This window comes from Callospermophilus lateralis, chromosome 7 (assembly GCF_048772815.1).
Source record: "Callospermophilus lateralis isolate mCalLat2 chromosome 7, mCalLat2.hap1, whole genome shotgun sequence".
Taxonomy (NCBI): domain Eukaryota; kingdom Metazoa; phylum Chordata; class Mammalia; order Rodentia; family Sciuridae; genus Callospermophilus; species Callospermophilus lateralis.
Window position 1 is genome coordinate 138,522,151 of NC_135311.1, and position 16,344 is coordinate 138,538,494.

At 37.7% G+C, this 16,344-nt stretch overlaps 1 protein-coding gene across 4 annotated transcripts in view; it reads left to right on the forward strand.

Moving 5' to 3' along the window:
• Rere (arginine-glutamic acid dipeptide repeats) overlaps positions 1-16,344 on the forward strand; it is a 395,515-nt gene that overhangs the window by 215,292 nt on the left and 163,879 nt on the right. For all 4 annotated transcript variants that reach the window (XM_076861360.2, XM_076861359.2, XM_076861361.2 and 1 more), the window contains 2 exons: positions 4,981-5,086; positions 6,761-6,857. In XM_076861360.2, coding sequence (XP_076717475.1) covers positions 4,981-5,086; positions 6,761-6,857 — 203 coding nt within the window. The remainder of the gene's footprint in view (positions 1-4,980; positions 5,087-6,760; positions 6,858-16,344) is intronic.

Below are 16,344 nucleotides of genomic sequence, written 5' to 3' on the forward strand. Positions count from 1 at the left end.
TGAGCACTTTTGTCTGTCATACAAAGCCCTATAGAAATCATCCCTCTTCTCCCAAATACTGTTCCCCAAGCCCTGGTGGGAAAGAAGCGTGGGTTTTGTCTTCTATTCATTTCCTTAAATTCCTGTGTAGTTTTCATTTCCAGTGAGACCCAGGCCTGGGATGTGCAATCCTTAGTTAACATTGGAGCGGTTCGACCCTCCTTTCGTACAGAACTGCCATCTTGAAACCTCACTGGGAGATGTTCTCCTGTGAGGTGCTGTCTCTGGCTCTGGGTGTTCCAGCGCTTGTAATCTTTCTTTTATTGTGAAGGTGAAATGATGGGAGATTACTTCCTAGTGGGTTCTTCTGTTTCTCTGGAAATATTCCCCAAGATCCTTTCACCTAGGAAGCTTCTCCCGCCTTCCCTCTTGGTTCAGCACTGTTTAAAATATGTCATTTATTAACCCTTGACTTTTACGCCATCATTTAGTTACATCACTAGTCAATAATGAGTTATATTTGGGGCTGGGGATGTGGCTCAAGCGGTAGCGCCCTCGCCTGGCATGCGTGCAGCCTGGGTTTGATCCTCAGCACCACATACAAACAAAGAAGTTGTATCTGTCGATAACTAAAAAAAAATAAATATTAAAAAAAATTCTCTCTCTCTCTCTCTCCTCTTTCACTCTCTCTTTAAAAAAAAAATGAGTTGTATTTATGCCTCACTTGATAGGCTTCTAGAATTTTTAAGACATGAAGTTGCTCCATCCCCACAGCCAACATGGCTTGTTTTTATATTGTTATTGTACCAGCATGATTTTGAATCTGAGAGGAGCAAAGCCTGTAAGTGGCCTCTTGGTGTTTCCTGACTGATTCTTCATTTATGAAACAGTGATAGTAATGCCCAGCCATTGAGAGCCAATCCATGCAGCTGATACTAATTTGTTTAATCCTCGTAATTTAATGAGGTAGGGACCATGAGTTTACTCCCACATTTTTTTTTTGGGGGGGGGGGTGGTGCTGAGGATCGAACTCAGGGCCTCATATGTCAGGCAAGTACTTTTACCACTGAGCTACATCCCCAGCCCTCTCCCACATTGTGTATTTGAGAGAATTGAGGTTTGAGAAAAATTCCGTACCCAAACTCGAATAGCTAGTAAGATGCAAAGCCAGAATTCAAAAACCCAGGTGGTTTGGGTTAGATGAGATGATCCTAAGTTTATTTCTGGCTTTAGTTTTCTGTGATTTTGAACAAATATTTGACAAGTTAGGGGTAGGAATTATCATTATTTTGGTACCAGGGATTGAACCCCGAGGTGGTGCTTAACCACTGAGCCACATTTCCAGCCCTTTTTAAAAATTTTTTTATTTTGAGACAAAGTTTTACTAAGTTGCTGAGGCTGGTTTTGAACTTGTGAGCCTCCTGTCTTAGCCTCCCAACCCCCTGGGATTACAGGTGTGTGCCACTGTGCCTGGCAGGAGTAAGATATGTGAGAATTTCCTGTGGATAACTTTTCTACCAGCCCAGTGTAGAGGTGATCTCACACTGGGAGAGGGGTACTCTCCTTAGCTGTGCAAGAAATCTAGATCACATAAATCATCTGGTTCGGCCCTTTCACTTGACATGATTAAAGAAACTCACTGGAGGTGTGGCAGTATAGTACCTTCTGAAACAACACATTGCCTTCCTTTATAGATGTTTAATATTTAAGTTATTGGCCTGTTTAGAAATATTGTGCTTATCGCAGATTTAAATTTGTTTAAAATTTCTGTCGATCTTTGCTGTGTTGTATCTGGAATTAAGATGATTCTGTTTTTTTTTAACACAATGCTGCCCCTGTCTGGTTATGTGGTAGTACTACATTAGGAAATTCAACAGTCCTTCAATTGCCTTGTAAAAAGTGTTACTATTAGGAGTCATAAATCTAGATCCAAAAAAATCCAAAAGCATTATATTTTTGAATTATTAATAAGCATTGGTGGGTCAGATGACAACTTAAAAACTATTTCAAAAGGTTGCCAGAGTTATTAACTTGGTTCAAAAAGAGAGGCAGTAGTACAATTGCACTAGATATATAGATTTTAGAACATTGTTGCTAGGACGGCTAGTAGATCCCAATTCCTCTATGCTCTGTGTAGTAGTTAGCATGAGCTGGGAAGTTCATTATGAGAGATCAGCAGCATCCTTCATATAAAACAGTGTTCTGGTGGAGAAATAACATTTCTCAGCAAAGTTCTTGAAATTATTCTGTGAAGCCGTGGTTACAGTCACCTGCTTGTGGAGGATGCAGTATTTCTTTGAGCACTGACTCAGTTCCAGAAGCTATGTTTAAATTCTTCCAGTAGTTTTTTGGGTTAGTGTCACTGTCCCCATTTTACAGCAGAGGGGAGGTTCAGAGAATCTCAGTGCCCACAGTTCCACAGTGGTGAGTTATGACACGTGGATTTGAACTACAATAAGATTTACTGTATTATTTCCATGAGTCCGTGTTCCCTAGCCTGCCGGGCTGGAGCCAGGTTTCAGCCAGGTTTTATCCTTATCATCCTGGCCTTATTCTCCTTAAGAAACAAAACAAAATGAAAAATGGACCAGTGATTTTCAACTGGAGATAGTTTTATTCCCACAGGGACATCTGTCGGTGTTCAGAGACATTTTTGGTTGTTACAACTGGATGAGGGATGCAATTGCATTTAGTGGTTAGAAACCATGGATGTTGTTAAATATCTAGCAGTGCACTGGACAGACCCCCAACAAAGATCATCTGGCCCAAATGTCAGTGGGTGCAGAGGTGAGAATGCAGGTATTAGTACACTTTACGTTAATGGCTGTAGCTTTGAGTACTCAAGCACGCTTTGCTCTTTCCCTGGGTTTTTATTTTTCTTTCCACAGCGTGTAATCTCATCCTAATCCTGCTGCTTATCACTCAGCCTAGGGAAGTTGCAGTTTTTTGGGAGAAGGAGAAATAATTGTTCCTGTATCATAAAACAATCCTTATGACTGCCAGGAATATTCCTGGGTGGCATACTCTGGTCTCCTAGACCTTCTATCTGTGTTCCTCAGGCCTTGGTGTTTGTGCCTCTCTCCCGGTGTGCTCAGCAGTTGGAGGCTAGACCACAGAGAGGATTAGGTTCTTCTCAGTGTTGTGCTGTCCTCATGCAGGTGGACCATGTGAAATGTGAATACGTCTTCTACTTTGTCTGTTTTCATTTATTTCTCAAGTCTCCTCCTCCTCCTTCTATTGGAATCTCTAAGTTCTGAGAGACTTATGGCAGGTCCCCCTCTCCCTACTCTTTCAGAGTTTTTCTGGGTCAGATGTTACCTCCTCCATACTCTTCTGCTGAAAATAATTACTCCTTTACCCACAACATTTATTCTACTTATTTCTCAAACTGGTTTGTCCTCTTTCCACCCCCTTCCCCCGGCCGCTTGTAGAATAGGCAGTGCAGAATAATTGTTTTGTTTTGTTTCTGTGATGGTAGGGATCAAACCCAATGTTGCATGCCAGGCAAGAGCTCTACTACTGAGCCACATTCCCAGCCCCAGAATAAGTTTCATCATTAAATTTTTCACTATAGAAGTACAAGAGGGATTAAAGACTAAAGACCCTGCATCATGTAGGATTATTCTCTGTATATATTGTCTATTTTATTAAAAAATATAAAAGGCATGCCATTTGACACAGTTAATTGCAAAGTAAGATTCTTTTTGTATATGATATTTTGGAATAGACCTTCTTCACATTGGAATTCTGAGGGACTTATGGCAGGTCCCCATCTCCCTACTCTTTCTGGTTCTTTTAATGGCTTAACTATTTTAGCAAAGGGTGTTTGGAACCTTCCTGGTCTTTAATTGTGGTCTATATTTATGATCTCCCATTTAAAGCAGGAAGCATCTTCATTAATGAGGGCACTTAACATAGTTTAGGATTTAACCATCACTCATTCCTTTCTGACCAGTGGGCCCTGTAATGAGAAGGTAGAGGCTGCTAAGAGGCGCCATATTGCATTTACCTTGGGGGGAAGTAAGGTCCTGCACTTGGGTTGAAAAGTATTTTATGAAGCTTCAGGAAATCTTCATGCATTCCCTGTTGAACCGCTTCATGGCCAGGAATATAGACTAACTGTAGCTTAAGGCTAACTTAAGCTGTAGCCCTATAGCCTTCAAATGGAAGGACAATTTTATCCCCATCTTTTCTGTTTTTTTTTTGTTTTTTTTTTTCCTGCTGTGCTGGGGTGGAGCCCAGAACCTCATTGTAGCACAGGCAATTATTCTGCCACTGAGCTACACCCCAGCTTTGATTCTTTTTTGTTTGAATGAACTAGAATAAAGTTGACTTTTAGAGATACCATGATTAATTGTCCTACAAATATTTATAGGAAGATGATCAACACTGAAGTTCTCATTATTAACCAGTAATTATGTACAAGTGGTTCTATAACAATTCAAAGACAAATAAGACATGTGCTCTGGGTTCACAGCACCTTCATCACTACCTGTCACCCCTACTTTGGCATAAAGCAATAACTGCAAAGTTCTGTGGCAAAACAAAGTAGAGGTTGACTCTGGTATAGTCTGCATGATAGACCTTGGAGATAGGGTGACTTAGTGTCATGTCTTGCTAGGTAAGTTCTTTCTAGTTACTTGCTTTTAAAGAGCCTTATCAGTATGCTCCAATGATAATTACTTACCAAGACGATTGAGAAATAAGATAGAAGGATGTATTCCTATAGTATTGTATACTGTTGAATGAAAACACAATATTGAATGAAATAGTTATTCAAACTGGGGAGATACAGCTTCAGAATTGATCTCTTTTGTTTTCTGAAATAAATCCCTTTGAGGAGTAGAGTCAGAGGGGATTTTGGAAAAATTACACTTGGGTGCTGTAACTGTTTGTCCCTGTCTGCTGCCCGCCTCCTTACAGGGTTTCAATCATGGGTGTGATCTGCATTTTTAGACACCTGAAATCCTGTTTCTAATGCTGTTAGATTTTCCTTTTCAGAGTAAGAGGGACCATCTACTCATGAACGTCAAATGGTACTACCGTCAGTCTGAAGTTCCAGATTCTGTGTATCAGCATTTGGTTCAGGATCGACATAATGAAAATGGTAAGTATGTCCTTCTGATTTGCTTCTTATAAATCTTAGGTTTGAGTAAAGTTCTTTCTAAAAATCCTTAATAGTCACTATGTAAATTTTCTCTGAAAAAGAACTTTTTTTTTTTTTTTTTTAAATAAATAAGAACATTGCCGGAATGCCCCTAAATCCTAGCTCTTTCATTATTTTTTACTTTTCTTAAACTTCTGAATATGTGTCCATAGTATCTTCCTCTTAAACTTGGACTAAAGATAATTCTTCTTTGGAAATATCAGTAATTTCATTCTTTAAATTCCCGCTTTTCATTTCCTAGTCAACAAGTACTATTTTAAAATCCTATAGGATTGTCTTTCCCCCACCTCCCACCCTCCTAATCTGTGTTATTGAGGTTCCCTGTATTTTCAGGGAAGTGAATTTCAGTTTTCAAAGCAAAGTTTTCAGAATTATCTTTCAGAATTCAGTGTGATACCTGACTTTGAGAACAATAGGAAGGAAGATAGTTCTGGGCAACTGATATTTTTTCTTTTCCCCCAAACATTGTAGTAACTTTATTGGCACAGAAGATACATACATAAAATGTATGTTACATTTGTATAGGTGTATAATAGCGCTTTTAAAAATTGATTCTCAAGAAACGCTAGGCCTCATGCTGTATGATTGACATTAGTTACCCTTGAATCCTGTGAGACAGGCTTGTCCCTGTAGTTCCACATGAGAAAGCTGAGTTCAGAGGTGCTGTGGGAGTTGCCCAGGATATACATCTTCTCAGTGGTGGTGCTGGAGTGGGAGCAGGCTCTGTCTGACCATGATATCTGGTCTCATCTGCTCTTGCATTGATTGTCTTTGCTGATAGTCTTTGAGTCCACAAACCAGTGATCAAAATGATTTTGAAGAATAATGTTGTTTTTGGTACCCTACTCATTCCACGCCCCCCCATCCATCTTTGAAATAATAAAAACTCTGTTAAAGCAGTTAGATCATTACTCTTTATTAAAAGATAGTGACTTACTCATTCTTTTTTTTTTTTTTTTGGCTGAGGGAGGGGGTACTGGAGATTGATCCCAGGCTTGCTTTATTGTGAGCACTATCTCCAGGCCTTTTTATGTTTTGTTTTGAGACAGTCTCCCTAAGTTTGAGGCCCAGGCTGGCCTCAAACTAGAAATTCTCCTGCCTCAGCCTCCCAAGTCACTGGGATTATAGGTGTGTACCACTGTGCCCATCTTGGTCATTCTTGTCAACTGAATCATTGTATGACTTTATTCCATTCAGGAATATTTGAGGGTGAGAGGGAAGGACAGGATCACTAAATATTTAAGTATTCACAAATTGCTAGGATGTGTTAGTTGTTTGTTTCTGTTTCCTTCTTTAGGTTTTTACTTATTAAATTAATTCAATTAATTCATTTCGGCAAATCAGGGACTTAGTAAAGGGTATAACACACAGCCAACAAGATAATTTGTCAATTGTCTCAAATTGTATACTTTGTTCTTTTTGTGTATTATTCTCTGCACTGTTTTGCACACTTAAGACGTTGACCAGACCTGGCTATTTATTGGGCTTTCTTCAGTGGGAGGTGAACCTGAAAAAAATGTTGTACAGAAACTTTCTATCTCTTTTGGGGAAAATTGGCTTTAATATCCTCTTAGGTAATTAATTATTATTATATATATATTTTTTTTTGGACAGATTCTGGAAGAGAACTTGTCATTACAGACCCAGTTATCAAGAACCGAGAGCTCTTCATTTCTGATTATGTTGACACATACCATGCTGCTGCCCTTAGGTAAGTACTGGAGGTCTCCCATTATCTCTTTTGATGACCATTATTATTAGTCAGACAACTCTTAGTAAATGGTCTCAGTAAGCTAACACTTTAAGTAATTGAGATTTCAGAGGTTGCCAGTGACTTCATTAATCTGACTTACCTCCCTCTATATTTTTTTCTAATTTATTTTTTTATACCCTTGCTCTTTTATTGTATCTTTAGCTCCTTGAAATTGAATATTCTGATATTATTTGATATTGAAGGTAAAATGTTCTGATGGTCTGCAGTTTACTTTCTAATGATTGATTCCCTACCACTATAAAAAATGAAAAAATGAGTGAAGCAAATATGGCAGTATACTAATTAATTTTCTCAGCAGAATTTATAGAGATTTTCATTCAGCTATTATTTCCATTTTATGTATATTGGAAAAATTTCCTACCAAAAAGTTTGGTGTAGGAGGTAGGGAAAATATATTGAAGATTTTATTTTGAGACAAAATTTAACATTGCAGCTAGTCTTAATATCTTAGGTAATTTAGCAAAAAAGTGCCCATGATCCTCTTCCTGTATATTTAATATCCTAATCAAGAATACACCCATATGTCTAGATACATTTTGCATATACATGGCAGACTTTGGACTTCTTTGGTAGCATAAGAAGTACAACTACTAATATTCTTAAGTCCCTTCCTTGCTGAAAATAATAATAGTGCAGTAAAAGAACTATTTTTTTTTGTTAAGGAATACGATTTTTAAAAAACTCACTGGGATTTGCCAGCTTTTAGCTTCACTACAATGGGGTAATTTCTGTTTTACAGTGCTCTCAAGGTATTCAGTAAAACATCTAAAATCTCTTGTGCACAGCTACACAGTTAAGGCCAGTTACTTCAAGGCAAATTAGGGCAGATTCTGACATACTTTTGGGACCAGATATATTTCACATGGCCTCTGTCTCAGCTATTCAGCTCAGCTATTCTAGCACAAAAGCCATAAGCAATATCTGCATAAATGAGGTGGCTATATTCCAATAAAACTTTATTTATGGACACTAAAATTTGAGTTTCATTTAATTTTTCACATCAGGAAATACCGTGTTTCTTTTTCTTTTTTAGCCATTTAGAAATGTGAAAACTATTCTTTCAGACCATATGAAAACAGGTGGTAGGCCAGACTTTGCTTGCTGGCCAGCAGTTTGCTGACCCTTGTGATAGGGGAAGGAGTAGTTGTAGTTAGATTTGACTTCTAACAGGACTTTAGATTAATATATTTAGAGAATTCCTGTGGTGGTTTATGAACTTTTTCTAAATCCGTACAAGCTTTTTTATTTCTTTGGGAGGTAGCTTTCCATTCTTAAGCCTGTTTGCTGAACAAAGCAAGTTAATAGAAGGTTGGCTTGATTGATGGAACAGTTAGATTGTTAGCAAAGATAGGTAACAAAGCTCTTATCTGGCCCTCCCCTCCCCTCCCTTCCCGAGGTAAACGATGTTAAGGGATTTAGATATGTAACTCTTACTATTCAACCTATTTTGACATAATTGCATAAAGTGGATACATATGAGTATTTATCAATGCTGGTCAGATTTGTAGAGTAATATTCATTTCATTGTAGCATTTTTAGAAGAGCCATTTATCTCATCTAATTTCAGCTGGAGGGCTGGGGATGTGGCTCAAGCGGTAGGCCCGTCTGGCATGTGCGTGGCCTGGGTTGGATCCTCAGCACCACATACAAACAAAGATGTTGTGTCTGCCGAAAACTAAGAAATAAAATATTAAAATTCTCTCTCTCTCTCTCTCTCGCCTCACTCTCTCTTAAAAAAAATAAAAATAAAAAAATAAAATTTCCACTCCCTTCTTAAAAAAAAATAATAATAATAATAATTCCAGCTGGATCCAGATAAATTTATTCCAAGTAGGTTTACACTCAAAATACCTTCTGAATATCTGTAATGGAAGCACTGTCCTTACATTGGCCCACTGCAGTAGACACTAGAGATTCTTTTTCCTGAGTTTGATTTTTTTATCCCCTTCCTGTGGCACTTTCTTTAAAGTTGTCATGAAAAGTGGTGGCTCTGTTATAAAATTTTCATCTTGTTTTATTACGTTCAAAAGAAAGCCTCTCTTTGCCACTTTGTCAATTGGATTTAAAATTTTTTTTTTATTTTTTTAGTTATTGATAGACATGATACCTTTATTTAATTTATTTATTTTTATGTGGCGTTGAGGATGGAACCCAGGCCTCACACATGTGTGGCGAGCACTCTACCACTGAGCCACAACTCCAGCTCCTCAACTGGATTTTTTTTCCAGATAAAAAGGTGATAAGGTACTGAACAATTTGGCTAGTAGATTCTTAGTAATACTTGTTGATGCGTGGGCTTGACTGGCATCTGTTCCTCACACATGGGTTTTTACTGCTGCATGGAAATCCCATCACTTTCTCAGCAGTAGTGTGCTTCTCATGAGAGGAGCTTTGGCCGGCCCTTCACCTCCCCTCCAAGAAAACAGAATGGAATGGCAACGCCCCCAGGAATGTCTGTCATCCCTTGTCTCCTCACCAAGGTTAGATTACTTTAACTTAAACCTGTGTTGGGGGTGATTTGAGTATTAAGATTTAACCTTTTTTTCCCAATTTTGCTTTTCATAGTTTACTCACCAAAATTAGTTCTTTCTTTCTTCACACACATATAAACCAATACTACCAAAAATAAATAAGAAGTGTGTGGACACACATAAGGGGTGGAAGGAATGTAATGGGAAAACCACAAGGACAGAGGAAAAGGTTGATAACACTGTGCTGATCACCCTTCTCTTCAAGTGTCAGAGGCTCAGTTCTATGGATTTATTTGGGCTCAGAGTGACTCTTGAGGGGCTGTGGCCATTCCATTCACGGGGGAGGTAACAGGTACACCTTTTTCTTTCAAGTTGTTACTAAAGTTGGGTTATAAAGGAGGAGTGAAAGCTTTTTCCTTTAGTCATCATCATGAATCAAAAGGAAAACAAATTCCTTTGTATCCTCTATGTGAATTGTGAGGCTAAAGCTTTTCCTTACCAAAACTAAACTATCCGCTTCTTCCAGTGCATTCTTACGTATTCATTTCTAGAAGTGACTGTGGACCTCTGTGGTTGTAGCGATATGTGATGAGGCAGCCTGAGCTGGCCTTCATCTACCTTTCAGCAAAGTTCCTACAGCTGCTTATTTTCATAGTTCATTACACTACACATATCAGTAGCTACCATTAGTAAAGCTAGCATTTAAAAAAAAATTTTTTTTGTAGTTGTAGATGGACAGAATGCTTTTATTTGTTTATTTTTATGTGGTGCTAAGGATCTAATTCAGTGCTTCACACATGCTAGCCAAGCAATTTACCACTGAGCTACAACCTCAGCCACAAAGCTAGCATCTTGAGTAGAATATTTCTTATGTTCTACTTATTCCCAGGTAAGTACTTTTGGCCAATCTTGTGATGTAATGGGGGAAAAAATGCTTGATTGAAATTAGAAGACTTTAGTTTGAATTGTGACTCAGCCACATAGCTTTGTGACCAGTGTAAAGTTTGTTAACCTTTGAATTATCATTTTGATAGACCTGTTTAAGGTGGCATGTCTGAATCACAGCATCCTGAACCAAACACATACCTTCTGATTCAATACTCACTGCATCAGGTGTGTGGAGGCCCCTCAAATAGCAGCTCATACTCAGAAACTCTCTTAGTATTCTCTTTCACAGTACTCTGCTCATTGAATCTGGGTTTGTGAAAGTGTAAAAGGAAGAAAATTAAAAATGAAAATAATTTTGTGCTGAGTTAGTGAAGATGTGAGAACTCAGCATCCACTGATTTTGTTTTTTGGTGACCTGTTGGATTGAGTTTTCAGATTACTTTAGGTATGTCTCCAGATGATGTCATCTGGAGATCACATCAGGGATGTCAGCGGGAGATTCTCCGGGATGTCACCGGGAGATTCTCCGAAAATGGACAGTCACACCTCAAAACTTGCAGTTTGTTTGCCATGTCACTAATTTCCCCCTGTGGATAATGTTTTGTTGGTGATCCAGGGATCTGAGGCAGTTGCTTTGCAGTGGGACTAAAACTTTTTTTAGCCTCAGGTTTACTATCCGCTTCTTCCAGTGCATTCTTAAGTATTGGTTGTGTGGACAGACAGTACAGGAGATCAGCAGTGACTTTTGGGTGGCAGGCTGCTTTCCTGCTTTCTGATTATGTCCTTCCTACTTCAAGTAGCCAGGAGGAAGAAGTCCTAGGGTAGGTCAGGCTACAAGTAATCACCTTACCTGTGATTCATACAATAGGAAGATGTCTTAGGGTGAGTTTTCTAGAAGCCCAGGGCCAAGACACCCTAAAAAACTATTTTGGGTTTCTAATCTCCTTATTAAATCCTGAATTAATTCATCTCCTATCTTGTTATGGGCAACTAGGAAAAATATATATGTGTGCGTGTGTCCCAAATACATATAAATATATATAAATACCTTATCTATATTAAACCTACGTTTATCATAATATTATAAATATCTATATTAAACCCACATTTATCATAATATTACATATTATGCATTATGTATATTAAATATGTATTACATATATACAATCCCTTAAAATATGTGTATATTTAGGAATTTAAACAGATTAATTACACCTGTGGACTATTCTTCAACCATTCTTTGCCTGTTAAAAATGTACTTTAGTTCCTGTGAGTTCTTAGGAGTTTCATGGTGTCACCAGGCTCTTAGTTTTGTAGCTTAGGACTTATTTACTCTACAGTTGTTTTATATGTGATTTTTTTTTGTTTGTTTTTTTGGTAACAGGGATTGAACTCGGGAGCACTCAACCACTGGGCCACATCCCCAGCCCTGTTTTGTAGTTTTATTTAGAGACAGGGTCTTACTGAGTTGTTTAATGCCTTGCAGTTGCTGAGACTGACTTTGAACTCGTCTCAGCGTCCCAAGCCACTGGGATTATAGGCGTGTGCCACCACACCCTGTTTATGCGAAATAATTTTCACTACATTTTCATTGTGTTGTCTTCACATGCTTAGTGCTTCACTGTTACCACATTCTGTCAGTTCATTTATCCATTCATTATTTAACCACCTTATTGTCCTACTGGCCGATTGAGGGTTATCTGTCAGGTGCTGGGAACATGAAAAAGATACTCTGTATGTCCTTGGATACTTCAGAGTCATTAAAAAAATTATTTGGAGCTACTTTTTGACAAAGAAAAGGTACAAGTACTGACTTTTTCATGTATTCTCTCTTAACCTCTCACAATGGGAGCATCTTCTTTTAATTATGGTGCAATGATGAGAACCAGGGAACTGACCTTAATGCAACCCATTGAACTAAGGATTTTCTTTCAATTTCAATAGTATGCTTTTTGTTGTTGTTCTTGTCTTAGGGTCATATTTGGCATCCCACATTGCTCTGCAATCTGTAATGATTCCCTAGTTCATTCTTGTGTGTCATGATATAATCTTTATTATTATTTTTTTTTCTGTACTGGGGATTGAACTCTGGAGTACTTAACCAATGAGCCACATCCCAAGCTCTTTTTTGTATTTTATTTAGAGACAGGGTCTCACTGAGTTGCTTAGGGCCCCTCCAAATTGCTCCGGTTGGCTTTTAACTTTTGATACTCTTGCCTCCCAAGCCGCTGGGATTACAGGTTTGTGCTGCCATACCTAGCCAACCTTGATACTTTTTAAGTAAAGAGTATGGATTAATTATTTTGCCACACATTCCTCAGTTTAAGACAAATTGGTGTTTTCACACAATTACATTGAAGATAACACATTTTTGGCAAGAATACCACAGAAATAGTGTGTCTGAGCTGGGGATGTGGCTCAGTGGTTCAAATCCCTGGTACCAAAAAAGAAAAAGGGCTCCCAGTAGCCCCCCTTCTTTCAAAGATAGCATGCATCACTTCCCTGGTCCCTAGTGCTGTCTTAGGGACTAGGGCTTTCACACAAGGGCCTTTGGGGGTCAGACTATGTAGCAGGAGCTGAGTAATTTACTCTCTGGTTTATCTCTTCCGCATTTTCTTTTCACAGATGTACAAATACATTTTCTTAGGATCCTCTCTCTCATAAAGGGCAAAATGCTATTGAAATCCTTTGTCTTTTGCATTGTTCACTTTGACAGTATGTTTTGGGAATTGCTCATATCAGTTCATAGAGATCTCACTCATTCTAACATGTACAGTACTCCTTACATGAGATGTATTTCTGATGGTTTATTCCTTTGTTTTCCTGTGTATAGGTATTTAGGTGGTTTGTAAATTTTGCCGTTGTGATGCTTCAGTGAATATTCTGTGCAAACATATTTTCTTATTGACTGTGCATATCTTCAGAGTAAATTTTATAGTAGTGGGATTGCTGTGTGGAATGGTTTATATATTTGTGGTTTGTTAACTATTACCAAATTTCTCACCAGAAGGTATGTACCAATTTGCATTTCCTCTGATGATGTACAAAACTGCTTGTTTTCTCAACATTCGTTTTATTTAAAAAAAATTTACACCAGATCTAGCGTCACATGATTATAATCCTAATGACTTAGGAGGCTGAAGCAGGAGGATCACAAGTTCAAAGACCAGCCTCAGCATGGTAGTGAGGCGCCTATGCAACTTAGGGTCTCAAATTTAAAAAAAAAATGGGGCGGGGGGTGGGTGGCGGCTGGCGGCTGGCGACATGGCTTAATGGTTAAGCACCTCTTGGTTCAATCCCAAGTACCAATGAATAAATAAAAATAATTAGTGTGTGTGTATGTATTTGAATAAACACTTATATATACTACTGTCTGTCAGGTTAGAAGTGTAATGGTAGTTTTGTTTTACTTTATTTCATAGTGATTTTGAACATGATCAGAATATGATCAGTCTTTTCTGTTAGGTTTTTGTCTTTCATTTTTAAAAAGTTCTTTATATGTCTGGTGTATGTTATATATATGACACATTTTCTTCAACCAGCGCCAGTTTTCTTTTGATTTTGCTTAGATTTTTTTTTTTTTAAATGAACAACACTTATTTAATCAGATGAATCAGTCTTTTCTTTTATGAATGCCTCTGGAATTTAAGCCATATTTTAAAAGTTTTTTCCTATAACATATTTAAGGAAGAATTGTACTCAGTTGTCCCAGCACAATTAGTCAAGTTTATTTTTAATTTTTTTCCCATACTGGGAATTGAATCCAGACATACCCTACCACTAAGCCACATCCCCATCCTTTTTAATTTTTAATTTTGCAACAGGGTTTCACTCAGTTGCTTAGAGCCTCTGTAAGTTTCTGAGGCTGGCCTCGCACTTGCAATAACTCCTTCCTCAGTCTCTGAAGTAATTGGGATTACAGGCGTGTGCCACCACATCCACTTATTTGTCTTTAGCCTAATAGATTGAAATACCAGCTCTGTCTGAATTATTTTCCATATGTAATCTGGATTTTCTTTTCTTTCTTTTTTCTTTTTTGTTTTATTATTTCATTGTCTATTTATATGCTTGCACTATATTCCTTTAACTAAAGAAGCCTTATAGTATGATTTAATATCTGATATAGTTAGTTCCCCTGTTGTTTAGTTATTTGTTTTTCCATGTGATCCTTAGTGTTATTGCAGTCCATAATAGTGTGTTAGCATTAGTGGTGGGATTGTATGCAGTTCATTAATGAGGTTATGGAGAGGTGCAGTGTTTGGTTTTCCTATTTAAGAGCAAATTGTGTTTTTCCGTAAGTCCTGCTGACTTTTGTGCCTTCTAGGAATGTTTGAAAATTTTCTTCATGTAGATATTACACATTTTGATTACTTTCTTCCTAAGCACTTAATCTCAGACCTATATTAATATATTAACCCTTAATAATAGACAATGTACATTCTTTTTTCTGCCGTACAATAGAGCAAATATCTGGTAATAATGCAATAAGTCTATAGTTTATTTACTATGAGCAAGACTGTTTCACCTGGAAATTTTCCAGTAGCTCCTGGGTGTAAGAGGAAATACAAGCTGAAATTAAGGAAGTTAAAAAATTTAATGTTGTATTTCAGAATTCTCAGTATTCATTTACAGCGGTGATCAGAGGGAAATTATTTGCATCAAACACATCAAAAAAATTGAAAAAAATTTTAAATGAATGAAATTCCAAGATTAAATTACAAAAACAACAATGGAGTCAAAACAATGCAGTGTTTTTTGCTGAATGTGTGTAGAGCAGATGCATAAGTCAATTATATTTGAAAAGTGAGAAGGCAGAAGGGACCTAAGTGAAAGATTTTTATACTTTACTAGAACTGATAAGAATGGATACTAGTGGATGTTACAAGTTATGTGTATATATTGTTATACTTAGAGCAAGCTTTAGGAAAACTATGCCAAGTATGTGCTCAAAAACAGTAAATATAAATCAAGATGGGATTCTGAAAAAAGTACCCCACAGGAGGACTACAAGGAAGAATGCAAAACTGAGGAAGTAAATTTTTTAAAAATTTCTGTACCTGTTTCTAATCCCAATGGCTCAGGATATCTAGACACGATAGTGATTTCCTCAGTATTTTTCCTTATTTGTTTTCATGGTCAGGTAAGAGTACAGAAATACCTCTACCATGAGCATTCTGTGTGTGCTGGCATGTTCTTCACAAGTTTTTTTTTGGGTTTGCCTGTGCTAGGATGTTCGAAAACTCTTAATTATTGGTGGCTTGTGGGAGTGAATATCTAGGTCATTGTTCCCATTTGCATTGCCTCCTTGCATGGTGAAATTATCTTCGTGTCCTTCATTGTCACATGGCCCGCTCTGCCTGCCAGAGGACTCCTCCAATAGCACAGTACCTAGGGCACCTTCTGTACTGGTGAATGTCAGGGTACTGGGATGAAGGGCTTCCCTGTCTTTAGTTATGTTGCTGTTGACAGTGAAGCATTGCTTTAGGTGGGGAGAAGGCAGAACCTTATAAGCTCTAGGACAGATGTTTCAGCAAGAGGGGAGGGGGGCAGTTTTCTCTTAACAGTCCCACCTTTTCCATTCCATGAAACAACATTTAAGTTATATCCTGCTTTTGATACAGAAGAGGACTCAGGAGTGAAAAACAAAATGCAAAGTTTAAAATGGTACCTATACTACATGCACACCTATGCACATATTTCTAAATGTTTGCATTGATCTCCAGAAAAGGTGATATGAAGCAGGCACTTTACCACTGAGTTACATCCCAACCCACCATTTGTTTTTATTTTCATGTGGATGGACATTTGAGTTCTTTTTCAGGTACTGTGAATAAAGCTGTTCTAAATAACAGCAGTAAGAGAAAACTACAATAAGGGGAATAAAGGTAAAAGGAGAAATTAAAGGGGAAATGGCATTAGAGGTAATTAATCAAATCCTGTTTTTAAAAATTCTAATGTCTCATTTAAAAATACATATATGAACAACTGGAATTCTTTCAAAGAAAGCATATTGGTTCAGTGTCACAGACTCTGAATATCCTATGCCATAAGAATATATCTTAGGG